At 34.8% G+C, this 27,139-nt stretch overlaps 1 protein-coding gene across 1 annotated transcript in view; it reads left to right on the top strand.

Moving 5' to 3' along the window:
• The window catches only part of IFT80 (intraflagellar transport 80), a 131,792-nt gene that overhangs the window by 68,021 nt on the left and 36,632 nt on the right, over window positions 1-27,139 (top strand). The window contains exons 9-11 of the mRNA XM_045539561.1: window positions 9,524-9,703; window positions 19,695-19,813; window positions 24,203-24,277. Of these exons, the coding sequence (XP_045395517.1) occupies window positions 9,524-9,703; window positions 19,695-19,813; window positions 24,203-24,277 (374 nt within the window). The remainder of the gene's footprint in view (window positions 1-9,523; window positions 9,704-19,694; window positions 19,814-24,202; window positions 24,278-27,139) is intronic.

Genomic DNA, 27,139 nt, shown 5'->3' with positions numbered 1-27,139 from the left:
AAGTATAAACCATAAGCAAACCATAAGAACTGTGCTTCCTTTACAACAAGACCTTCCTGTCCAGAATTGAGAAACTAAGCAAACAATACAAAATCATATTTCTGTTACAGAATTTACTTTTATTACTTTTAATCTTTTAAAAATCAACACCAAACACATAGATGGTCTATAAATGTTGCATTTTAGTATATCATTTTATATACAAAAGACATTGTTTAGTTTTTTTTTTTTTTTTGAGACAGAGTGTTGCTTTGTTGCCTAGGCTAGAGTGAGTGCCGTGGCGTCAGCCTAGCTCACAGCAACCTCAAACTCCTGGGCTTAAGCGATCCTACTGCTTCAGCCTCCCAAGTAGCTGGGACTACAGGCACGTGCCACCATGTCCAGCTAATTTTTTCTATATCTATTTTAGTTGTTTGGCTAATTTCTTTCTATTTTTAGTAGAGACGGGGGTCTCGCTCTTGCTCAGGCTGGTCTCGAACTCCTGACCTCGAGCGATCCACCTGCCTCGGCCTCCCAGAGTGCTAGGATTACAGGCGTGAGCCACCGCACCCAGCCTAGTTTTTAATGACTTATTGGTGCAGCATTTTAGACTAATTCATTACTAGAATTGATCCATTCAGTCATTTTGGTTGATGTTTTTGAGAAAGCTAGTTTCAAAATTTCTAAATCTCTGGCTTTTAATTTGTTCTTTAGATGTTTTTACTTTAAAAGTCTAGTTTGGTTAAAATTGTGATTGAGCTTTTGGAAGGAACGTTTGCCTAAGGACACAGGGTCACTCATTCATTCATTCAGCAATAAATATTCGTGTGTGCTAAGTTCTGTGTAATACTCTGGCTATTCAGAGAATAATATCCTTATCTGTGCTCCAGGAGTACCTCACCCTCTATTTATAGTACTAATATGTAAACAAATGGTTAAATTACATGGTTATTTAATGGTAAGTGTTATAATTGTTGTGGAAGAACAGAGAAGGAATAGAATAATTTTTTTTTTGAGACAGGGTCTCACTCTGTCACCCAGGCTAGAGTGCAGTGGTGTGTCATCATAGCTCAGTGCAGCCTCAAACTCCTGAGCTCAAGAGGTCCTCCGGCCTCAGCCTCCCGAGTAGCTGGGACACCACACCCGGCTAATTTTTCTATTTTTTGTAGAGTCAGGGTCTCGCTTCTGCTCCTGCTGGTCTCGAACTCCTGGCCTCAAGCAATCCTCCCACCTTGGCCTCCCAAAGTGCTAGGATTACAGGCATGAGCCACTGTGCCTGCGCCTGGCCCAACATGAGTTTTTCAAAGCAGAGAATCTTTACCAGCTGAGTTAGAGGATGAAGAAAGAGGAGAAATTCAAATTAAGAGCAGCTGAACCTGCTGTTCCTGGCTTTAAAGATTGAGGAAGGGATCACAAACCAAGTTATGCAGGTGGCCTCTAGAAGCTGTGAATGGCTAGTAAGGAAATGGGGAACTTTGTCCTGTAGTGGCAAGAAACCGAATTCTGCCAACAACCTGAATGATCAAGGAAATGGACCCTCTCTCTCCCAGAGCCTCTGGAAAGGAGTGCAGCTCTGCCAACATCTTGACTTTCGCTCAGTGAAACCTTGTTGGATTTATGATCTATCTGTAAGATAATAATTTGTGTTGTTTTAAGTCTCTTAAGTTCATGATAATTTGTTACAGCAGTAATGGAAGACTAATACAATATCTTTGGAACTGCAGTTCAGGGCCAATCTTTGCAATGAGTTATGTGGGTGGAATATCCTGGGAAAGAATTTCACCCCCTTCTTATTAATATCTTATTGATTCTAAAGTTTCTTTCATTAGCTTTATTGTTTTGACTTAAGAAATTGTTATTCCTTAAAATATAATAGTATCATGGGAGTAACACTTAAACTTGTTCTTATCAGATCCTTTTCTAAGTAATTTGGCTAGCTAAGAGCAGATTTGAGTGTGTGAAAAGAGAGGCATAGAATATTTTTGCCCAGGGAGATGGCCCTTTATGGGGAGATTTTGGCTAGTCATAGAACACTGTCAAGGTCCTGGGTGTTTGGGGAGGTGCCAGTGATATTTACCCAGGGCCAAAACCAAATTGGTCAGCCTCACAATTTTTAAAGACTGCCCTGCCTTTAGACAAAAATATATTGCTAAATTTCTCAAAAGCTAATGGCAATTAATTGTTGTATTCTTGTTCATTGACATATTGATTCTTCATAGATGGCTCAAACGAACATTGATGTTTTAGTTGGATATCATACTGGGAATACAGATCACTTTTGTGTTCTGTAAAGTTCTTTTATAATTACTGCTTTTTTTCTGTTTTTCTTCTATTTTTTGCTTATGCATCTTGTGTTTTCAGAAATTATTTACACCAAAGTAAGCCAAAAGTAATCTTTGTTTATTTTTTTCATATCCTATACCTTAAGAAAACTGTGTTAGTTGCAATTTGTTTAGAATTAGGGAAAAAATAAGAAACCTCACCAGTATTGTGAAAGCACAAATATTAACTAGTATTAAATAGTTTAATTAGATATATGGGATAAATTTATATTTTGGAGAAATTTATGGCAAAAAAGTAGTATAACAAAAATAATGAAAACAAAAAGTGGAAAAAATAATGCCCATAATCATATCAAAATCAAATATTTTCATTTTTGCGTGTGCCTTCCAAGTCTTTGTCTTTGAGTAGATTTTTTACATGGTTATAGTTATTACAAATATATTTTTTATATATCCTTTTATTTTTTCATATTAAAATTATACACTTATTTTAACTCAATATTATATTAGTCTCAAAATGCTCTTAAACTATGAAAGGAAGCCTGTACTATAATTTCAATAAAAATAGATTGAGAGGGAAAGATAATAGCAGAGACAGTGTGTTATTGTTTTCTAATTGAGATATAACTTACATACAGTATCTTATGTGTATAGCTCATTAGTCTTTTACATATGTAAATATCCAAGAAACTAACACCCATATTGATAAAGAACATTATTAATACCCCAGAAACATTCTTTGTGCCTCCCCCAAGTCAGTTACCCCTTCGTAGTAACTCCTATTCTGACTTGTCACCATAGATTGGTTTTGCCTATTTTGACTCTTATTTAAACAGAATCATACACTTTGTGTCTGACTTTTTCTACTCGATCATATGTCTCTGAGATTTATCCATGTTGCTAGGTATAGCGGCCTAATTTTAGTTTTTGAGTCCTCCCAAATTTTCCATAAAACAGAATATAAGGAGACATAACCAAAAACTCACAGACAACTCCAACAAAAATAGGTGACATTCTATCCCCACAAACTCCAAAATTTGTTTTTGGGGCTTTATACTAGAGTTATGAGTGGATTGCATACCACAATTACAGTACTAGAGTATTCTGGGTTTGTCTGTGTACTTAATTTTACCCATGGTTTTAATACTTTCAAATGTCTTCTTTTTGCATGTTAGTGTTTTTTTCTTTGAGATTGAATTCCCTTTAGCATTTCTTATAAGATGGGTCTGGTGGTGATGAATTCTCTCAGCTTTTGTTTTTCTGGGAAAGGTTTTCTTCATATTGTAAGGATAGTTTTTGAAGGATAGTTTCTGTGGTTACAGTATTCTTGGATGATAGTTTTTTTTTTCTTTCAGCACTTTGAACATGTTGTTCTGCTCCTTCCTGGCCTGCATGGTTTCTGTTGAGATGTCTGTTGCCAGATGAATTGGAGCTCCTTTATATGTTATTTGTTTCTTTTCTCATGCTGTGTTTACCTTTGGGAGTTTGATTATTATATGCCTTGAGGTAGTCTTACTTGGGTTGAATCTGTTTGGTGTTCTTTAACCTTCCTGTACTTGGATATTTATACCTTTCTCAAGTTTTGGAAAGTTTTCTATTATTATTTGTTTGAATAAGCTACCTACTCCTTGCTCTTGTTCAATTCCCTTTTGAGCATGAATAATTTTTAGATTTGGTTTTTTGAGGTAATTTTTTATTTTATAGGTGATGTTTGTTACTTTCTATTTTTTCTCCTCTGACTGTGTCTTTCAAATAGCCTGTCTTTAAGATCACTGATTCTTTCCTCTGCTCAATCTGTTCTGCTGCTGAGAGCCTCTAAGGAATTTTTCAGTTTAGCAAATGCATTTCTCAGTTCCAAGATTCCTGTTTGATTTTTTAAAACTTTCAATCTTTTTGTTCAATTTCTTTGATAAATTTACTTTTTTTACCCCCTGGTGTGAGGTGGAACTCTGATAAATCTCAGTTGCTTTTCTGTGTTATCTTGGAAATGACTGAGTTTCCTTAAATTGCAATTTTAAATTCTTGGTCAGAGAATTTACATATTGCCTTCTTGTTAGGGTCAGTCATTTGTCCCTTGTTTGGTTGGTTTGGGGAGGTCAGGTTTCCCTATTTGCTGTTGTTTCTTATGGATATACATCTATGTCTTTATATTGAAGAATTATTTATTTATTACAGTCTTTCTTGTCTGGCTTTTTTGGTGTGTGTTTGTGTGTTTTTAATTGTGTTGGATATGTTTGCTTAGAGATTCTTTGTGATTTAACTATTTTCTTTCCTTTTTCCCACTAGGTTACTGCCTCCTTTTTGGCACTAGGTGGCGCCTTAAGCCCAGGTTTTCCTCGATTCTAACAAAGTGCTGCCCGTCCTGAGGGGGGGAGGTCCTAAAAGGGATATTCCCGTAGTAAGGGAAGGCTGGCTAGAAGTTTGTGCCCAAAGGAATTGTGGAATGAAGCTCCTACAATGTGGTGCTGCTGAAAAGCCACTCTGATTTGGCATCTCCTTTAGCCAAGTTACAGAACTGAGTTTCCAGGGTAGGAAATGGTAGTCCTTCCTCCCTCCTTTGTCTCTGGCTGTCCTCAGGATATTTCTCCCTGCGGGCACTCAGGATGCTTCCCCTGAGTTGAGGGAAGGACAGGTCTCCTAATGGGGAACGCAAGATGGTGGGGAAGCTGGTTGTCCACTTTGATCTCACTTTTTCCAGTATCGAAACTGAGTTGGAGAAAATTTTCTGTGCACTTGGTGCTGGGCAGGTTCGGGGGAGGGAACATCACAGATCTGGAAGTTTGATTCTCTTACCATCTGCTTAGAGTTTTTTACTTCCTTGTGGCTCTGAGAACTGTCTCCTCCTCATATTTGAGTTCTGGAATATTGCTGGTGATAATCTCAGCACTATATATGTGTTTTTGGTTTTTCTGTGAGGGGGCTATTAAAGCCAGCTTGCATCTACACTGCCATTTGGAATCTGAAGTCTCAAGATATAAAAAGTTTTGACAGAAAGGATAGAGAAGATCCAAAGTATATATAATAGGCATGTTCACAGGAGAAGCCCAAAGCAATGAACAGAACAAATACTAAAAGCTACCATTCGAGACAGATTTCTTCAACAGAAGAGATTTGACATGGATGTTGAAAAGGTATACCAGATAACTAAGAAAATTGACCCAAATGGCCAACACCCAGAAATATGCTAATAAAACTGTCAGAATTTAGAGAAAAAAAAATCATTGGACATCCAAGGAAAATACCAAGTTATTCATGAAGAAGAAAACCAGAATTCCATCAGACTTTGATAGCAATACTTTATGCCTGAAGGCAAGAGGTTAACATAGAATGTTCAAAGAAAAGATGAGCCAAAGATTTTATATACAGCCATTTTTACCTTTAAGTATAAAGGTTATAAGCAAACTGTTATAAACGTGAGAACTCAAGGAATGTTGCTCTCATGAGTGCTTTTGAGGAATTTACTGGAAAACTAGTTTCAGATAAACAATATGACTAAGGACATAGTAAAATAAAGACTGATTATAAGCACTAGATATCTATTTATCTGCAGAACTAGAACAAAATGATGTCTATGGAGGATACAATCTAATATGTACTATTGGCTATAGGCTCCAACATTGCAAAATTAGGGGAATAAAGAGAAAAGTATGAAAAATAGAATTAACTTGCTGACTGCCCTATCGTCATTAATTGGTAATAAAATGATATTACTTAAAATCAGATATGAGGAAAAGGGAAGGGGGAAGGCTGTCTCCTAATTTTCACATTGCTTATAGTAGAGAACCAATGGAAAATTGCCCCCCAAAATGTGTGGCATGGGGATAGAGTATTTTTATAAAAGTGATTGGCATAAAGGTAATCATTAGATTAAAAATGGAAACTTTCCTGAAGACGAAAATATATTTCAACAGAGAAGAAAAGCAAATAAAACAGACCACTTATAAAAGGCTATCTGAAAGTCAGGCCTAAGGTAAAACATATTGATCATACTATCAATAGCTATTATATATAGGAATATACATCTCCATGTACTACAACAGATGATCTCTGGGACATATTGTTAGAGATACACACACACACACACACACACACACACACACACGTACATTTTTTTGTCACTACCTCTTTCTTAGGTAAATGCAAGTGCATATATGAAAAAAGATGTAAGGATAAAACATAAAATAAAAAAATAGTTATCTACAGAGGGAGGGAGGGAATAGGGAGAGAATAGGGATAGAAGTTAGATTTATTTGACTATACTTTGTTTTCTATGTTTTTTTCTTGTAAATTTGACTTGGAACCATTTAAATATTTTACATAATTATTAAAAAATTAAATTTTTAGAAAGTAAATCTTAAAACTCAAAAGTAAGTAAAACTAATCTAAGTATCTATATTGGTGCTCTTAAGAAATGGAATTTTTGGCTAAGCGAAAGGAGATGCTGAGGTAAGATTGGTGAGGATAAGTAAAAATTCCCATAGTTCCTGGGTTTGAATTGAAAGTATCAGTTTGAATTCATGTTGTATTTATCTTGTAAAAATGTCCTAGTTTTGTCCACTATAAAGGCCTAGAAAAGCAATGCTCAACTCAGTAGTTGTGAGCATCCCAGCTCATGTGGGCTTACTCTTAATACCATGTTCTACATTATCATAAAATGAACCAGAGCTCACTGAGAAAAGACTGATTCCCAGTGTAGGTCAGGAAATACAAAATATGAATTTTGGTTCTTCAGGTGTTTTAAAACCATACTTTAAAATACATACAGTACTCAGTTTCTCTTTCTACAGTTTCACTTTCTACAGTTTCAGTTATCCTTATCAACCACAGTCTGAAAATATTATATTAAATGGAAAATTCCAGAAGTAGTCAGAGATAGACCACATTCACATAACTTGGAATTATAGTATATTGTTATAATTATTTTATTTTTACTCCAAAATCTATTGAACTATAAGTTAAAAATTGTTCCATTTTATTAGTTGTTGTTAATCTCTTATTGTGCCAAATTTATAAATTAAACTTTAACATAGGTATGTATGTATAGGAAAAACATAGTATTAAATATTTATTGAGTTTGGTACTATCCGTGGTTTTAGGTATCCACTGGGGGACTTGAAACATATATCCCTATGGCTAACTGGGGACTATTATAGTTTAAAAAATATGAATCTATGGTTTAAAAATATAATTTAAAATAAGATTTCTGTTACCTCTACACCATGAGAATAGACTAGATTTAGAATGGAATAGAAATGTGCCAGAAGCCTGGTCCAAACCATTTGATACTATGTATTAATAAATAGAGCGTCATTTGTCTCTATCAGCCATTTTTAATCTTTATGTAAAAGGTAGTCATGTGGTATTTTATAAATCCTGTTTGTCAAACACAAATGATTTAATTTCATTTTTTGCCAGATGCAGATTATTTGTATCTTTGAAGTTCCTAGTCTTCTATACTTATTAATATTTTTTAAAAGATGGCTTTAAACGTATGTATTCTTTTTTGAATTTATTCTTAATTTCAGAGAAGCTTCTAATATTTTCATACTGCTTATGAAGCAAAGTTTATGATTTGTTCATTATCTCCTCCTTGATAACATTATTATTAGGCCTTTTACTTAAACCATTAAGCAAAAGCTAGGAGTTCAAAAGGGGTGGGGGACGTTGGAGAAAAATGTCAATGAGTGGACAGAGAGTCAGTCATTCAGTATTTTTATCATATGCATGAACTTTTATTGGGAATTTAAAATCTTGTTTTATAGTAGTATGAATCAGTAAATCTTTTTCTGTAGTTTTCCATTTCCTCCAAATTTGTTGTCACAGTAAGCCCATAGCTTAGCTAATAACAAATATTTCTGGAAAAAAAAATAAAACAAAAAATACATATATATATATCCAGTCAAGAACAACAACAAATCAAGACTTTATTGAAGCCAGGCATGGTGGCTCACGCCTGTAATCCTAGCACTCTGGGAGGCTGAGGCCGGAGGGTGGGGAGGTTCAGTTCGCTCGAGCTCAGTAGTTCAAGACCAGCTTGAGCAAGAATGAGACCTGGTATCTACAAAAAATAGAAAAAAAGTTAGCAGGGTGTGGTGGTGCCTGTAGTCCCAGCTACTTGGGAGGCTGAGGCAGGAGGATCACTTGAGCCCATGAATTTGAGGTTGCACTGACCTACGATGACACCACCGTACTCTAGCCAGAAGGCTCTCTTTCCAAAACAAACAAAAAAAAGACTTAATTGACTATAGGCTGTAAGTTTAGAAGAATGGAAAGAGATTATATATATAAGTTTAGTCAAATAAATTAATCATCCTTCTAGCAAATACCTATGTTACATCTGAAAAATGAAAGAAAATGCACCAGCCTGAGCAAGAGCGAGACCCTGTCTCTACTAAAAATAGAAAGAAATTATCTGGACAGCTAAAAATATATATAGAAAAATTAGCCGGGCATGGTGACGCATGCCTGTAGTCCCAGCTACTCGGGAGGCTGAGGCAGGAGGATTGCTTGAGCCCAGGAGTTTGAGGTTGCTGTGAGCTAAGCTGATGCCACGGCACTCTAGCCTGGGCAACAGAGTGAGACTCTGTCTCAAAAAAAAATTAAAAAAAAGAAAGAAAGAGAGAAAGAAAATGCATATAAACCATTTATCAAAAAGTTTTTTTTTCTTATTATCTTATTTATACACACAAGAATCTTTTTTGTCCTATATGATACTTACTGATATTGCTAGATAACTTTCTCAGATAGGTGCTAGAAGAGGTGCTGCATTCTGGAAAAAAAAGAAAAAAATAGATTCATTTACCTATACTTTCCTGATTTAGAATGTATATCAGATATTTTAGTTACATTGTGTATTTAGTTTCAATTTTTAGTGCCATTCTTGAAATACTGTAATCAGAAATCTTTAGATAGACTATATAAAGCCTTAAGAATTAAAAGTAAGCTGTTTTTGTTTTTTTCTACAGCATCTTTGTGTTTACCTGTGCAGTATTATTACTTAAAAGTAATAATGGAAATTGAAATGATGTGGCTTTTTTGCAGTTCTTGAGAGATTTCATACACTGTTTTATCATGTTATTCTATGTACTTGAAGAATTATGTCTGTATCTTCTGTTCAGTAAACTATAATTTAATTAAGAAAATTTTTTTATAATTCCAGAATAAAGACATTCTTTTAAAAATTATCTTAGTATGTTATGTGCCCAATTTTAAATTTCTTTAACTTTTTTTCAATAAATCAATTTTTTCTTTTTCTTCCCCAGTGGTCATATACTTTAGAAAAACCCAACACTGGCAGCATATTTAATATTGCATGGTCAGTCGATGGCACTCAGATCGCTGGAGCCTGTGGAAATGGACATGTTGTTTTTGCACATGTGGTGGAGCAACGTTGGGAGTGGAAAAATTTTCAAGTTACGCTAACTAAAAGAAGGACTATGCAGGTATAATTATGTTCCAAGTTTGATTAAAACTGCTTCTTTTCACATTGGTTCATTATACAGAATATGGAATTATCTTCATTAATTATATTTAGTCAACTTTATAAGAATTCAGCCACATTAGAAATATTTTAACTATGCCATTAGTCACTTTTTCATAACACAAGGTAAGAACTTTTCACTGAAACAGAACCTGAATGCCTTAAGGTACTTCGGTTGTGGGCTTAGGACAGGGTTAGTGAAATTTGAAACATTTTGAGAATATGTGGATTCACTTAAGAAAGGACAGAAGAAGCTGTGACAAAGAGGAGCACATTAGATTTATTTAACTCTTAGTGCTGACTCTAAGGCAGAGCTGACCTGCCAGTTACTGACACAGTTCACTTGTTTTCCTCATTTATAATTGGATGAATTTATTTAATGTGATTTTTTAAAATTTTCCTTTTACAAATCACCTAAGGTAAGTCAAAATGGGAAAATGGTAGGAAGTTCTCATGGGAAGTTAGGAAGTGTAGAGAAGGAAAAATATGTTTTCTTCCATTCATCCTAGGTTCGTGGCTATAACAAAAGACAGATTAACAAGACAAAAACACAAATTGATTTAATATAAATGTCATATGACACAGGAGCCTTCATAAGGAAATGAAGACCCTAAGGAAAGGTTAAACCTGTATACTTTTATGATAGGTTTGATGAAGAGTAGACAGTTGTGGAGAACTGTAACAGGGCAAAAAGGTATGATCTAATGGTAACAAGCTGGGGGAAACTTGGCAAAGCTTGTTTGTTTAGATTCTTCTCTGCCCCTGTGTCTTCAGAAATAAGAATATTCGTTCCTCTAGGTATGCGGAGGGCACTTCTCATATGAGGTCTTCTGACCTGCTTAAGAGGAAGGTCAGAAAATCCTTCCTGGGTTTTATGACCTGCTTTAGGGGAGAAGGGCAATAGAAGGCCAGAGTGACCTTCTTGCTTCTCCTGTTTTCTTAAATTCCTTCAGCTTAAAATATTCAACATGCCATGATGCCATATTTTGGGATAGTGTATCCTCAACCCCATCAGAAGAAAAACGTAATTTTGAAGTGAAATACTTTCTAGATTAATACAAGAAGGTTGGCATGTGTCAGTGGGAGATGGGGGAAATGTTTTACAGGTCAGAGAACATCTGCAGGAGGGGTATACTCAGTTGTAAGCTTCTTGGGGGCACAGGGTACCCTCATCGCTCATCTTTGTCTCTCCTATAGGGCCTCTAGCCTAGCACCTTGCATATAGTAAGTGCTTGACAAATATATTAAAAATTAGTTGAGGAAAGGTACCAGGAGGAAGCTAAAGACAATGTGCCAATGGAAATCCTCTGCCAGAGAAAGGGGGACTCTACCTTCTTCCTCCTCCTCTTCTGTCTGTATCAGTTCTTCAGTATTCTTAATTCATATTATTGTAATTACTACAAAAATTTGGAAGCATATAATCAAGTGATTTCTTGGGCAGGTATATTCAAATATTTTGTTAGCCCAAGTATCCAGATTTTTAAAATTTGGATAATATTGTCACTGGAGTCATAATAATTAGGTATATTATACTTTTTATTTGTTTACTTATTTTAATTTTTTAATGCTTTTTATTTGGAGAATCTAAAACATATACAGAGTAGTATAATGAATCTCCATGTACTCATCATCTAGCCCCTATAATCATCAATTTATGATCAAGACTGCCCTACCCATGTCTATATCTATCTACTTTCCCTTTCCCCAATTATTTTAAAGGAAATTCAGACATTTTCTTTTATCAGTAAAAATTTTAGTATATACAGCTAAAAGATAAGGACTCTTTGTTTTTATGTAACTGCAATACTATTGTCACACCTAATGAATAATGATAATTCCTTAACATTGTCAAACATCCACTAAATGTTCAAATTTCCAGTTGTCTCCTACATGTCACAATTTTAAAAGTTTGTTTGTTTGAATCAGGATCCAAAATGGTTTACGTGGTTGCAATTGATTGATGTGTCTTTTAAGTCTGTTTTAGTCTGTAGGTTTCCCTTCCACCTCTATATCTTCCCCTCGCAGCTTATTTATTGAAGAAACCAAATTGTTTGTCCAGTAGAAGTTTCTCACGGTCTGGACTTTGCCGATTGTATTCGGTTGGTGTGGTTTGACATGCTCCTGTCTCTGTATTTCCTATAAATGAATGGTTGGATCTAGATGATGGTGTAAATATATATTTCTCCTAATAATCCTAAGAATTAAAACCTTGTTTATATGTGGCATTGTGTCTATGGTAAAGAATACATTGTAAGTTCTAACCAATTGATTTGGGGCATAATCATTATCATATTATGGGAGCTAGCTAATGTAGTATTGCTAAAATAAGTACTAGCCTTAACTACAAAAATGGCCCAAGATGAGAATATATCTAGAAAGAATTTTTCTTTCATAATAAAAAGGAATCATCCTAGCAATTAGAGCATTTTTATTTAAGATAAAATGAACTGTGGGAGTTTTTAAATGGCTTATCTAATCGAAATTATCTTTGTACTTAAAATAATTTTTGTAATTAATTTTTCAAAGTTTTAGAACTAGAACACTTTTTATTTTTTTAAAGAGATTTTACTCTGTTAGTAATTATAAACATTTGATTGCATTTTTGCTAGTTGGGCCTATTCAGTGTGTTTTCTTAGCATGATTTTACTCATTCATTCAGTGAATATTTATTGAGTGATCCTTACTTGCCGGGCATTGGGCTGAGCAATGGCGAATACAGAAGTGAGTAAGACAGATTTGGTCCCTATTGTCTTCAACTTCCTAGTTTAGTACCTTGAAAATCTTTTTTTCTTTTTTTTTTCATAAATTCGACTCAAATTAATTTAAGGTGAAAAATGAAGGAAAAAAATGTATTGATTCATGTGAAGTCAGGAGAGAGACTGACATGAGGCATCATTGTTTCAAGCTCAAACAGTGTCAACAAGACTTAATCACTTCTCCTTCCTGGACTGTCCTTTGTTTTGACTCTCATTTTCTTTGTAATTAGTTTTATTTTCAGAAAGTCTATCTCCATTTTGTGGCCTTGTTAGCTCCTGGCTGACATCCTCTCAACTTTTAAGTTCTTTAGAAAGAGTGCTTTTTTTCCCCTAGTGGTTCCAGCAGAAGTCTCAGCCTTGGCTCTCACTTGCTAAGCCTGGGTCAAGTATATTTAGTCAGGGAAGAGGCTAGGTAAGATGAGACAACCCTGTCTGAACTCCTTACTGAGAACAATGGAAGGAATGGTTTCCCAAAGGAAAATCAATGTGTATTTACCAGAAAAGATATCATTTGATTTTGGACAGACAAAAAATGATAGATATGCACTATAGTTTTTTCTTTGGCTGTTTAGCAGCCAGAGTAACAGTATTAGTTACTTATTGCTGCATAATAAATCACCCCAAAACTTAGTGGCTTGAAATAGCAACATTTATTATTTCTCAGTTTCTGTGGGTCAGGAATACAGGCACAGCCTAGCTGAGTCCTCTGTCTCACAGTCTCTCAAGGCTGCAGTCAAGGTGTTGCCCAGGGCTTCAGTTTCAACTAAAGGCTCAAGTGGGGGAGGATTTGCTTTCACGCTGATGTGGTTGTTGGCAGGATTCAGTTCACCAAGGTCTTTTGGACTGCAGGCCTCAGTTTCTTGGTGGCTGGAGGCCCCCTTCAGTTCCTTGTACGTGGCCTCTCTATAGGGCAGCTTACAACTTGGCGGCTTTCTTTATCAGAGCAAGTAAGTGAGAAGGGCCAGAGAGAGCGCAGGCAAGTTTTTTATAACCTGAGGTCAGAAGTGACATCTCATCACTTTTGCCATATTCTATTCACTAGAAGCAAGTTACTAGGTCCAATCCACACTTAAGGGGAGAGATTTACACAAGGGTATGAATACCAGGAGGTGGGGATCATTGGGAACTGCCTTCTAAGCTGCCTACCACACATACATACCCTTATTCATATGTGTATAATTCAGAAATGCACTACTTAACTCATGCAGCTATTCATATGTGATTGAAAACAGACCCATCCTCTCCCTAAAAGAAGCTAACCTAGACTTGCCCAGTTATTACATCTAGCTCTAAGTCTCTGGTCTGGAAAACTATAAATAAATGTGAATTTTAGTTCTCCTCTCCCCTCTGCTTCCCCATGTTCCCAATTTACAATCGTGAAGGAAAAACAGGGTGGCTGCAATGAAAAGAGTTTAGAAAATGGAAGAAGGGACAACAACACACAGTGATTACTGATCCATAGCTAAAATCCAGCTGGCCAGGAATATCTTGAGAACTCTCTTTCTTAGCAATAGAGTTAATTGCTTGGCCAATTTGGCATCTCTAGTTTGCTTTTCTGGGAAGATTTCCCTAGACATTTAGGAGGATACCCTTTCTGAGAACTGGGCTTTTTGGCAGCCCACTTTCTTTTGTTGTGAGGTGGGGTCAGTAGGGACTGAACAATCGTGATTTTTTTGTCTGCCTGGTTCAGACTTTTACAATTTCCTTAGAAGCTTAGTTGGCTTTTGGTTGATTTGTGTTTCATTAACCCGTAAACCAGAGATCATGTTGAGTCATGATTGTCAAGTCTACACTTTGACTTGGCAGTTGCTGTTGCCCTACAGTCTCCCTGGACCTCAGTGACAGAATAGTCTGGAGTGACTTAATTTGCCCCTTGCCTCCAGGATGCATCCCAGTGGATAATTCTTTCCAAAAGAGATAGTTGATGTCTTTTTAGAGGAAGTGCCTAGATGAGTGCAAGTGCAAGGGATGAGGCATTTCTAGGGTCTAAAGCTTACCTTTTTTCTTTCCTGCCACTGTAACTTTAGCATGGTGTATAGATTTGGGTTTTAAAGTTCAAGAGTATCTGATTCTTAGTCACTTTATGTTTTGTAAAGATAAGCACTAATAATAGAGTAATTCTGAGGATGAAATTAGCTAGTACGTATAAAACAAAATAAATGGTAGCTACTGCTGTGATTATGAGACTATAGCTTGTACAGGATTAAAAGAGTGTTTTGGAAATGTGCAGATAATTTTTGTACTTATGTCAAACTGAGGAGTCTAAATATTGTGCTCAGGTAGTATTAGGTGATACAAGTATTAGGATATTAATCCTCGAGCTGCCCTGAATTGAAGAGAGTAATGGGTGAGTTTTAAAATTCAGCACAGAACATTTCTGATGTGGGATTCGCCATAGTTTTGAAACTATAAACAGCAACTACCAGAGTGTCTTTAGTTTTGTTATTATGGCTGGGATGTTTTATTCTGGTTTGGTTCTAGTGTGCCAGATTTATGAAAAAAAAAAAAAAAAAAAAAAAAAAAAAGACAGGAGGGGGCATTCACCCATGTGAAGCTTTAGTCAAATGCAGATTTTAAGAAATCTACTTATAATTTGAATAATGGTAGAGGCCTATACAATTGGATTTTTAAATACTGAATTTTCCTAAACCTGTATTAATAGTTTGTTTGAGTGGATATCATATTGCTATAAGGACACTAACATGTAACTTCTCTTAAAAGTTTTATATCATTCCATTAGCTTTAAAATGTTTCTAGAAGAAGATGGCATTTTGGATCTTTAAAAAAAGCCTCTGAGAGCTCAGACTTCTGGTGAAGATGGTGTCATAAGTTCATACAGGGAAGGAAGAGACATACTTTTGGCTCCAAAAAGATCAATAACATATTAAATACATTTTTTAAAAAAAAGAGTTATCTGGACTCAAAAACAAGGTAAACGTTTCTGTAGACCAGAAACACAATAAAAATTCAAAATGTGAAGTGAAGTCTCTGGCCTGCTTCAGTTCCAAAGCAGGTAGGCAAAGGCAGTTCCCCCTTGCTAGCTAAGGGAACTAGAAGTACTTAAGTGAGAAGAGGGACCAGATCCAGGTCTCTGCTTGAAAGCAAAGGATGGGGATGTGTGAGGTAGTTCCTTTCTCTCCTTCCTGAAAGGAGATCTAAAAAAGCCACAGCCAACTGCTTCATATGTGTAGTTGTAGGCCTAGGAAATTTGGAGAGAGAGTCACAGGACCCCACCTACGTACGGTCACGACCTGCTCAATCCCAGAGACGCCATTCACATAGCCCTAGAGTTGTGCAGTACACACCTGCAGTCATACAGCTGTGGCCCTGCAGGCAAAGCCCAGCCCTTTCACTAAAATCATGCTTTACATTTTTGTTCTAATTAAAAACAGCTGATTCCTGAGACGACGCTTTCTCCTACAGCCTTCTCAAATAGGGGTATTTTTCTTCTATATGCCACATATCACTGGGTCTGGAAGTGGGTTAGATATCTTCCTGACTCCCCATTCATGGTGTTCATAGACCACATGACCTCCTCTTCCTAAAAAACTCCAGCTTCTTTGAAACACTTGTCCTCAGACTACTCTCCTCTTTACAATCAATTCCTGCATTCATTGAAGAGGTAAGCAAACATATTAGTGTGTTTTTCATCACCACTAGTCCTTGCATTGCTCTTTTTAAAAAATGTCTAAAAAGAACTATTTTCATTTCAACTTAACTGTAGTAACATTTCATATTTCCCCAGTTGTCTCCTACTGTTTTTCTGTAGTAACAAGTCACATTTCTCCAATTAGTTTCTAAATATATTTTTGTAGTTGGTTGGTTTGTATCACGAAATAAAGTCCCACATTGCATTTAGTTAATTTGGCTCAAGTCTTTTAGAGTCTGAAACAATTTTTCCTTCTTATTTATTTATTTATTTATAGTTTCCTTGTTAAAGAAACCAGGTTATTTGTTCTGTTGAATTTCCCACATTCTGCATTTATTTGATTGCATCCTTGTGGTATGATTACGTTTAACATGTTCATCTCTCCTGTGCTTCCTATAGACTGAATGTTACATTAAGAACGTAGGTAAGATTTTAGAGTCTTGATAAATATAAAGCCTACTTTGTAGGTGATGCTGTACGCTTCCTATTGCATCATATCAGGAGGCACATATGTTTGCTTGTCCCTCTTTTAGTCACATTAAGATTGATCAGTGTTTTTGTATGTTGTAAACCTGATTCATCTATCATACAGTTTCCCATTAGGCTTTTTGCCTTAATGTTTTTAGCTGCCATTGATGATAGCTGTCCATATCCATTTTTCATTGGGGGTTATAAAATGATAATATTGTAGTTCTATCATTCCTTCTGCATTTATTATTAATAGCTAGAATTCTTCTATAAAAGAATTTGCCTCATCAACCATTTGGTTACCCTGAGGTGAGACAAATGCTGAATCATTTTCCTTTATTTACCAGTTTTCAAATAATGAATTAGTTTCCTAGCATGCCTAATGAGTTTCTTTTTTGTTGTTGTTCATGTTATCATTATAAACTTGTAGATTTTAACATTTTTAATGTATTTCAACCCACTGTAGTCATTATTCTCTTTAATGCTCAGATTGTCCCATCTTTGACCAATTGGCTCCCATATTATTTTGACATGATTTAAATTAGCTTCCTTGGGCCGAGCACGGTGGCTCATGCCTGTAATCCTAGCACTCTGGGAGGCTGAGGTGGGTGGATCATTTGAGCTCAGGAGTTCGAGACCAGCCTGAGCAAGAGCGAGACCCCATCTCTACTAAAAATAGAAAGAAATTAGCTGGACAACTAAAAATATATAGAAAAATTTAGCCAGGCATGGTGGCGCATGCCTGTAGTCCCAGCTACTCAGGAGGCTGAAGCAGAAGGATTGTCTAAGCCCAGTTTGAGGTTGCTGTGGGCTAGGCTGATGCCACAGCACTCTAGCCTGGGCAAAGAGTAAGACTCTGTCTCAAAAAAATAAAATAAAATAAAATAAATTGGCTTCCTTGCTTTCTGGTGTGATAAGATGTTCTAGGCTTCCTTTGTACATTTCCTATCAGAACTTAGAATCAGCCGTTTTTTCAAGAAGGCCTTGTTTCTGTTCGAGGGAAATGTTATTTAGAGACCACAATCAGGTGCTATGTGTGGCCATGGCTAGTGATTGGATCATTACTTCTAAATGTTTTGTTTTTGACAGATAAAAACACATCATGAGTTTATATTGAGGTTTCTAATTTAAATTTAAGGTTATAGAGTTTTACTCTTGAATTTTACATGTAATGTTTATATGACAAGAAAATTTTGGTTCCTAAAGATATTATATTCTAACATAGAGTTTAAAAATAACAATATTAATATTATTCTAACAATATGCCACTGAATGCAGTTTAGGATTTCTTGTTTTTTAAAAAAAATAAGCAAATCCATATACCTTCATGTTCTTCCCTTTCTTAGGTAAAAGGTATACTATGCACACTGTTCTGTATCTTGCATTTTTTAATTTGTAATATACCCTGAGGAATCACCCTGTAGACTATCCTTATTCCTTTTTACAGTTGTATAGTATTCCTCTGTGTGAATGTACCATAGTTTATTCAACTTATCCCCTATTGATAAACATTTGGGCTATTTAAAGTCTTTTGCTATTACCAATAGTGCTGTAGTAAATAGCCTGTACATATGTTATTTCATAGTTTTACTTGTTTATCTTTGGGATAGAATTCTAGAAATCAGAATGCTGGTCAAATAGTATACATACATGTATGTAATTTTGCTGTGTCTTGTCATGGTAATAATATTTTGGTGGAATGGGAGTTGGGAAGCTGATAGTAAAAATGATATACCTGTTTTGGTCTGTTTGGACTGCTATAACAAAATACCATAATCTGCATAGCTTATAAACAACAGAAATTTATTTCTCACAGTATGGGAGGCTGGGAAGTCCAAGATCAAAGTGCTGGCAGATTTGGTGTCTGGTGAGGGCCCACTTTCTAGTTCATACATGGTGCTTTCTTGCTGTGTCCTCATTTGGTGGAAGGGGCAAGGCAGCTCTCTGGGGCCTTTTTTATAAGGGGATGAATTCATACATGAGAGCTCTGCCTTCATGTCCTAATCACCTCCCAAAGGCCCCCACCTGCCAGTGCCATTACATTGGTGATTAAGTTTCAACATTGAATTTTGAGGACACAAACATTAAGACCTACCAATGCCTGGTAGGTATAAATACTTTGAAGAAGTACTTATAAGAAGTTTGACTTTATCTTCCTATCTTTGTTTCTATAACCTTTCATTGTTCATTAATACTGTAATTGTCACATGATGTTTAGAAAAATGATAACATTTTGAGGAATATTTAAAGAAATATTAAGTGATAGGTATAATTACATTTTCTTTTTCAAGTTTTCACTTCTTACTATACAGCCTTGCCCATTCTGGTATTAACCAGAGATTAGATAAGTTTAACTTGTCCAACACTTTTCTTAATTTTTTGCACTTTATTCATCAACTTCAAGACTTTTGGACAATACCACCAAATGCCAAAATCCTTGCAAACTAGTCTTACAAATTTTATAACAATTTTGACCATCATAGGCAAATCTCCCTTTCTTAGTATTTAGCTTTCTTATGTATTTTCTCTGTGTTTTTACATATGGCAATACTTTGCTGCCTGTATGTAGGTTGGCTTCTTCACTATGCAATTTGTTTGTTTACCAATACCTCCTACTCCACTTTGATTTTAAAAGCAATTATGTGGGTTTTTTTTTTTTTTAGAACTTACATTTTAAAGTAAAAGCTAACCCTAAAAAGAGATATTCCTACTGTTTTGGGCAGAAGTCATATAGTTTATTTCCAAACTCTATATGCCACCTTCCTTTGACTGTACCTCAGTGTTAGAATATTTTTCATGTTATCACTCCATTGCTACATCATTCAGTTTCACTTTCAGGTTAGAAATCGCTATACATCTTTTATTTATTTCTATGAGATTTTCTGTATCTATACTTTGTTGATTGATTTTTATACCCAAGTATACCATCTTATGCCTAGTTCTTACTGAATTCTTCGGTTTTATATGATTAAATAATCAATAATGCATTGGATTTTTTTGTTTCAAAATTTTGCTAACTTATCCAATTAAAATTTTGATATGTTTTAATGTTTGTTGGTATTTCATTTTTCCTTGTTTAGGTTCGTAATGTTCTTAATGATGCAGTGGATTTACTGGAATTCCGTGATAGAGTCATTAAAGCATCTTTGAACTATGCACACTTAGTTGTTTCAACATCTCTTCAATGTTATGTGTTCTCGTAAGCATCTTCCATTTTTTAAAAATCCAGAGTTTTGTCAGTGATGAAGAATTTATTTTCAGGATTTCACATCAACATTGCTTGGTTTAAACTTAACTTTTGCAAAACCTGAGCTATCCTGAACTTGTCTCAAACCAGGAAGTAAAAGTGAACTATGAGCAGCAAAAATAGATCTAATAAAGTTTGTGCATCAATGGTTAATAATCAATTTTTAATAGGAAATACCTTCTCTGAGATAGTGTTTACTCTTATTTTAGTAACAGTTCTAAGGAATTTAGTATAGTCTGATTTCAAAACCCAGAGCTTAGGAGCAGCTGATAAATGATGGGAAAAGAAACCACCTATCCACTTTAAGAGGGGACAGCTAGCAGCCTGACAGTAGGCTGAAAGTAAGAGCAGAAGGAGGTGTATAGGCTTAATATCATAGCCCAGAGTAATCACGGATATTCATATTGATGACCCAGAGTTGTCCAGAAATGATGAAAGAGAATATATTCATTATACTCTGTATTAGAAGGCAAGGAATGATTCAGTACATCAAAGAAACTTGCACCTAAAACTTAAAAACATATTTGGTGTTTTTTTTTTTTTTTTTTTTTTTTTTGAGAGAGAGTCTCGCTCTGTTGCCTGGGCTAGAGTGAGTGCCGTGGCGTCAGCCTAGCTCACAGCAACCTCAAACTCCTGGGCTTAAGCGATCCTACTGCCTCAGCCTCCCGAGTAGCTGGGACTACAGGCATGTGGCACCATGCCCGGCTAATTTTTTCTATATATATTTTTAGTTGTCCAGATAATTTTTATTTCTATTTTTAGTAGAGACGGGGTCTCGCTCAGGCTGGTCTCGAACTCCTGACCTCGAGTCATCCACCCGCCTCGGCCTCCCAGAGTGCTAGGATTACAGGCGTGAGCCACCGTGCCCGGCCCATATTTGATGTTTTAAAAGAGTAACTCAATGTGTGCTGATAAATGTTGAACAACTGGCTTTGTGGAAACAGAACAAACCAACCTGATTTGTGGTGTTTGCTGATTTTAATGATGTAAATACCATCGCCAGTTTTAAGCTACCAATGTGATTTCACTGAAAGCAGAGTTGGGAGGAGATGCAGAGTAGCAAACCATGGTATAGTATTGCCTCCATATAGATACAACAGATATAAATAATCTCAAGTGCATAGATAATAGTAAACTATAAAATAATCTGGAAGTGATGGGTTTTTAGTATTTATTACCTTTGTCTTAAATATGATTTGCTTAATTGTAAGTTTATATAATTTTACATTCTATAATGACTTTATTTAATAGTTGGCTTACAAAATTCTTGAAAATTTAACAACTGGTATAAGCTGGCTCTAACATGCTACCAGTTGACTCCTCAACTATCCAGAAAACTTTAGTAACTACTATAATACTTTCAAGAGTTGTGAATAGTTAAGGATTTTTTTAAAATTTTGTACTCATATTTATAGCATTATGTGGTCATAGAGACTATATGTGTCTTATGCGCCACTGTGTGTCTGGTACCTAGCACAATCCCCAATATGTAGTAGGGACTTAATAAACAAGTACCTTTGAATGAATAAATGAATTGAAATACATAAAATGTAGTGTTGTTTTGGTATTCTAAAGCACAGTAATACACAATACAAAGGTATCTAGTTTCATTAACAACTGCTACAACTATATATTTAAAAATTCCCACTTACTGTGTATAAATCTGCTACTAATCAGAATCTGCAACTCAGGAAAACAGCCAAGTCTGGAGTAATGACATAGGAGAAGCAGAGGAGAGTGGATAAAGAAACATGCAGCTCAATTTTATGTGAATTTTTTTTCTTACATGAGAAGGAAGGAGGAATAGTAAGAAATAGGGAACATTCTAATTGGTGTCAAGAAATATAACAAGTTAAACAGTTGAGATATGGGGAAGGGATTATAGACTGTGAGAAAATCAATGCAGATAGATATTTGAATAACTAATTTTCATGGGATTGAGGAACAAAGAGATCTCTTCAGTATAGAGTTTGTTTGAAGAAAGGTAGGGCTCTTAGTTGCCCCGAATGAGGGATTTATTTTGCTAGTTGTAGTGGCAAGGACATAACGTTTGAATCTGTAGGATTAGTATCATTCAGTGCTACTATACGAGTGGCTTTTTAAAATACTAAAAGTTTGGGAGCTGCTATTTAATTTTTTTGTCATTGTACTATTTTCATGGCAGTTAATGTGTGGCAAAATATAAAATTGCTTCTCTTCTTTTCTGTTTGAACCTTACCTCTCCTCTCTGGTTGTCAAGACATTTATTAAGGTACAAAATATTTATTAAAGTGAAATACCAGGGAACAGTAGTGAGAATGAAATAGTGCTGAGAACTATCATCACTGAAACATATTTCATTTTAAATTTAAAAACCTAGTATCTTAGATAATAATGACTATTGTTTATTAATTGTTATAGTATCTTTTATATTTATTATTATTCTTCCCATTTTACAAGATGAAGAAGCTAAAAGACACAGAAAATGATTAACTAACTTGCCCCACGTCAAATTATCTTTACTGAAGGAAAGCTGAGATTTGAATCCAAGTTCTTAATAACTGTTGTCCCTGTTTTAATAATAAAAATATAATTTTAAAAACAGATATGCAAGTAATATATTGGTTTATATGAAAAGAAGTTCCACAAAAAATAATATATAAGCATTCTGTGTTAAATTTTCATTTGATCTTTCAAATAATTATATTGAAAATACTCTTGTTCTATTCAACATATAGCTTAGGGAGTTTATATTTTCATAGCATTTATATACATCTCATTTGTCAGAAATCTCAGGTATTTTACAAGAAAACGTTAAAAAAAATCCTCACATAATCACTACTTTTCTTATCAGCTCTCTGGACAAAGAATGAAAGTTAATTCTAATGACTAAATTAATGAAACATGCCTTGATATTTTTTCTAAACTACTAAAGCACATATCTTTATCATACCTATGAATCCCTGACTAATTGTTGGCAGTAATTACTAATCAGTAATTATTAGTAGTAATTTATTTGTTGTTTTGCTTTATGCATGCATCTACTTACTGAAATGTTTATCAGCCTCTTCACATTAGCCGAGATTAATTGCCCACCAGTTTGCTTATTCACTGCAACCTTCCCCTTCCTCTATCTTCTGGACCTGAATATGGGATTTAATCTAATTTAAAGAATTAGTTCTATGAAAGTTATTGAGAGAAATTCAGAATATACAGGAGTAATAAAACTTATTTCAAACTGTAAAACAGCTTTGATTACTGGAGGATGAGTTTTTCTGTTTGTAAATATTCTCTTCACCCACCCCAATCTTTTAATCATATTACCCTATAAAAACAAAAGGAGGCCAAGTATGTTGGCTCATGCCTGTAATCCTATCACTTTAAGAGGCCAAGGAAAGAGGATTGCTTGAGGTCAGGAGATCAAGACTAACCTGGGCAACATAGAGAGACACCATCTCTACAAAAAAATAGAAAAGGTAGCAGGGCCTGGTGGCGCCTGCCTGTGGTTCCAGCTACTCAGGAGGCTGAGGCAGGAGGATCCCTTGAGCCTAGGAATTTGAGGTTGCTGTGAGCTATGATGACTCTAGCCTGAGCAACAGAGTGAGCTCTGTCTAAAAAAAAAAAAAAAAAAAAATGCCAAAAGGATTCATTTGTTCATTTATTCAACAAACATGGTCGTAGCTTACATTTATATAGGATTTTACAGTTTACAGAATGCCTCACAGAAATCTTGTCATTTCAACCAAACAATAGCATTGGGAGACCTGTGGGAAAAATCATGTTCATCATGCTACTGTTATTATAGTTTCTATTTGTTCAGTACTTGCTATATAACAGACAGTGTGCCAGATACTTGATTTCAGTCATCACTATTTTGCAAGTAAGGAAACTAATGCTTGGAGGATAAACTTGCTAAGATCATATGGCTGGAAGGTGGTGAAACCATATTTCTAATCTAGATCTGTCTCGCAGCAACCTGTCCTCTTTTCACTGTGCCATGCTGCTACTATTTTTCAGATGAGAAACATTAGATGACTTGCCCAAACTCACAGAGCTAATAAATAGCAGAACTGGACTTTTATACTTAGGAGTCCTCAAATAACATACTATAATACCTACAATAAACATTTATTGAATGCCTACTATGTGCTAGTTGCTGGGGACACAGTCTCTGCTTTTTAGTGAAGAATGCAGACATGTAAGTGAATAATTTCAGAACAGTGCACCAAGTGCTGTAGTGGAAGTATATATACAATTACTGTGAAACTAAAGTCACTTTATTTAAAATGAATACCTATCTACTTATTAAAAAGTATTTAGCATTTTAAATGTTAATAAATATCCATTTTATTTGTCTTTTAGTACAAAGAACTGGAATACACCACTTATATTTGACCTCAAAGAAGGAACTGTTAGTTTAATTCTGCAGGCCGAAAGGTAATTTATTATGTTTAACTATTGTATTTGGGGTTAAAATATCTCAAATAGCAATAAAGCACTCTTTAGAGCATCCCATTTACAGAATGTTGCACTAGTCATTTGGAATCAATCTGTTTCTGTTATGTGTTTTAGAAGAAGAGAATAAGCTCTTTAGATCAGTGGTTCTGAAACTTTTTAGTCTCAGAAATTTTTTACCTTCTTAAATAATTATTGAGGGTTATATGTGGGTTATATATGTCAGTATTTACTATATTAGAAATTAAAAATGAAGAATTTAGAAGTTATTAACTTATTTAAAAGGATAAGAATAAACTCATTACAAATAAACTTCAGAGTAATGACTACTATGAAATAGTTTTGACCTCACAGTCCCCCTATTTTCTATTTTTTTCTGTTTCTGTTTTTGTTTTTAAATATTGGTTGAAACTCATTGGTTTCATGAGCCACTACTGGCTTGTGACCTGAACTTTGAAAAATAGTATTCTCTATCAAGACTTTTAGTGTATACAGGACTAAGAAACTCCAGGCAATTAATTGGAATAAATTAGGAATAGCTATTATTTAAGAACCTACACTTTTCCATGAAAACTGTCAATTGGTTTCTCACATACAGTGATACCATACTTAATCAGAGGACAGACTTAGAAAACTACAACCCAATAAAACCTGCAGTAAAGTTTGAAAATATAATCTACAGTTACCTAAAATAGCTGCCCATAAAACATTTGCACTAAAACCAAATTCTTTATTCCTCATCCCTTTACTCATCACCTAGGCAGCTCTTAATAGTGTTTGTTATCAGGTTTTCTAGCCCACAGCTTTTTATAAATAGCAAACTAGAAGAGGAATGGTGCTGTTGGGCTGTTAGAGGCTGGCATGATGACAGGAAGAAAAGTGACTGCCTGGCAAGGGAACATGGAGAAAACTAAAAGCACAGAACTGTGTAGCTGAGTAGTATAATTATTCTGAGCACCAACAGATTCTCATGAGTATCAAAGCTATAAGTTAAATTGTTAATGAAGAGTTTGATCATATTGATGGCCTTGAATGATCAAGAAAATTTTATGTCAAATTTTAAATCACTGTTTAATGAAATTGAAATGTATGATTTTATTTAATTATATCATAAATTTTTAAAACAAAAGTCATTTTTGCTATTTAAAGGGTATTTAAAAGATTTTTCTATTTAAAAGATGCCAGCTATCTAAAAAAACTGTAGTTCTGAAGTGATTTTTACTCTGACAGTTCCAAATAAATTTATTTATATATTATTTATAAATGTATTTATTGAATATGCTGTTAATAAAACTCATGTTAATGGCATAAATAACTAGATAATTAAAGAATATTTTAGTTACTGCCTATCACTGGTCATATTTATACAGTTAGAAATGTTTGCCCTTGAAACAGGGTGTTTACTCACAAGTAGGTTAAAAGCTATACTATTTTGTTTGGAAGAGAAAATTCTTTTAAAACTGAGACAAAGAAAGAATATAAACTAATATGTGTTGCTTTGTCAAGATTAGCAAATATTGTTTCCATGAACTAATATGTCTGGCCATATACTAATGTATCATGGCCAAAACCTTCAACTAAAAAAATATCTACCAATCCTCAAGCATTAATTTAATTGAACTCTGTATATTTGGTATTCATTCGATACATATTTTTCATTGGTTTTGGTGTTCATTTATTTCCTTTTTGTTTCCTTAGAAAAAAAGAACAATTAGCAATTCCTGAATCAAGAAATAGTTCTGAATCAAGGATAATTAAGAACTGAAACATAAGATTTTTAAAAAGTAATAATGTCTTCAACATTGAGGAAACAGGCATACCAATATAGCCATAGTATGCGTATAAATCAATGCAACATTTTGAAGGGCAGTTTAACAATATATATTAAAAATTTTAAAGGCCGGGCGCGGTGGCTCACGCCTGTAATCCTAGCACTCTGGGAGGCCGAGGCGGGTGGATTGCTCGAGGTCAGGAGTTCGAGACCAGCCTGAGCGAGACCCCGTCTCTACTAAAAATAGAAAGAAATAATCTGGCCAACTAAAATATATATAGAAAAAATTAGCCGGGCATGGTGGCGCATGCCTGTAGTCCCAGCTACTCGGGAGGCTGAGGCAGTAGGATCGCTTAAGCCCAGGAGTTTGAGGTTGCTGTGAGCTAGGCTGATGCCATGGCACTCACTCTAGCCAGGGCAACAAAGCGACACTCTGTCTCAAAAAAAAAAAAAAAAAAATTTAAAGTGTATACCCTTTGATCCAGTAATTATGCTTCCAGAAGATATACTAAGGACATAAGTAGAATAGACATACAGAGATGTATATATACTGTAGACATTCTTTAAAACAGTGAATAATTTGAAATAAAATAAATGTCCATCAGGAATGAGTTAATTAAATAAAGTTATGGTAGATCCATCCTTTGTTTGCCATAGTTATCTCTAGAGGTAGGATCATAAGAGGTCTTTTGTTTTGTCTATATTGTTTGAATTATTTTGTATAGTATTCATAAATTTTCAAAGGGAAAATATAACCATAAAATATTTATTTTGAATTATTAAAAAAATTAACTACACAGACCCCTATGCCTTAAATGTAGCTGTCAGCATAGCAAATGAACCTGACCCTGCTGCAAAACATGTATGAGTTTTTATATATGAATACATGCTGATGATCACCATATGATTTTAAATTCAGAAGCATCTTGTTTTAATAAATGCTGGCCCTGCTGTTAATTTTGGAGTCATTCTCACTGCCAGAGACTTTAACCTGTATTTAATCTTTAATTATCTTTAGTGTAATTTTAAATTATGAAATATATATTAATTGTATTTCATGAAAAAATAGCATT

The sequence above is a fragment of the Lemur catta genome, chromosome 1 (assembly GCF_020740605.2).
Source record: "Lemur catta isolate mLemCat1 chromosome 1, mLemCat1.pri, whole genome shotgun sequence".
NCBI lineage: Eukaryota > Metazoa > Chordata > Mammalia > Primates > Lemuridae > Lemur > Lemur catta.
Note: the sequence above shows the minus strand (reverse complement) of the source record. Positions and strands in the feature narration are given on the sequence as shown.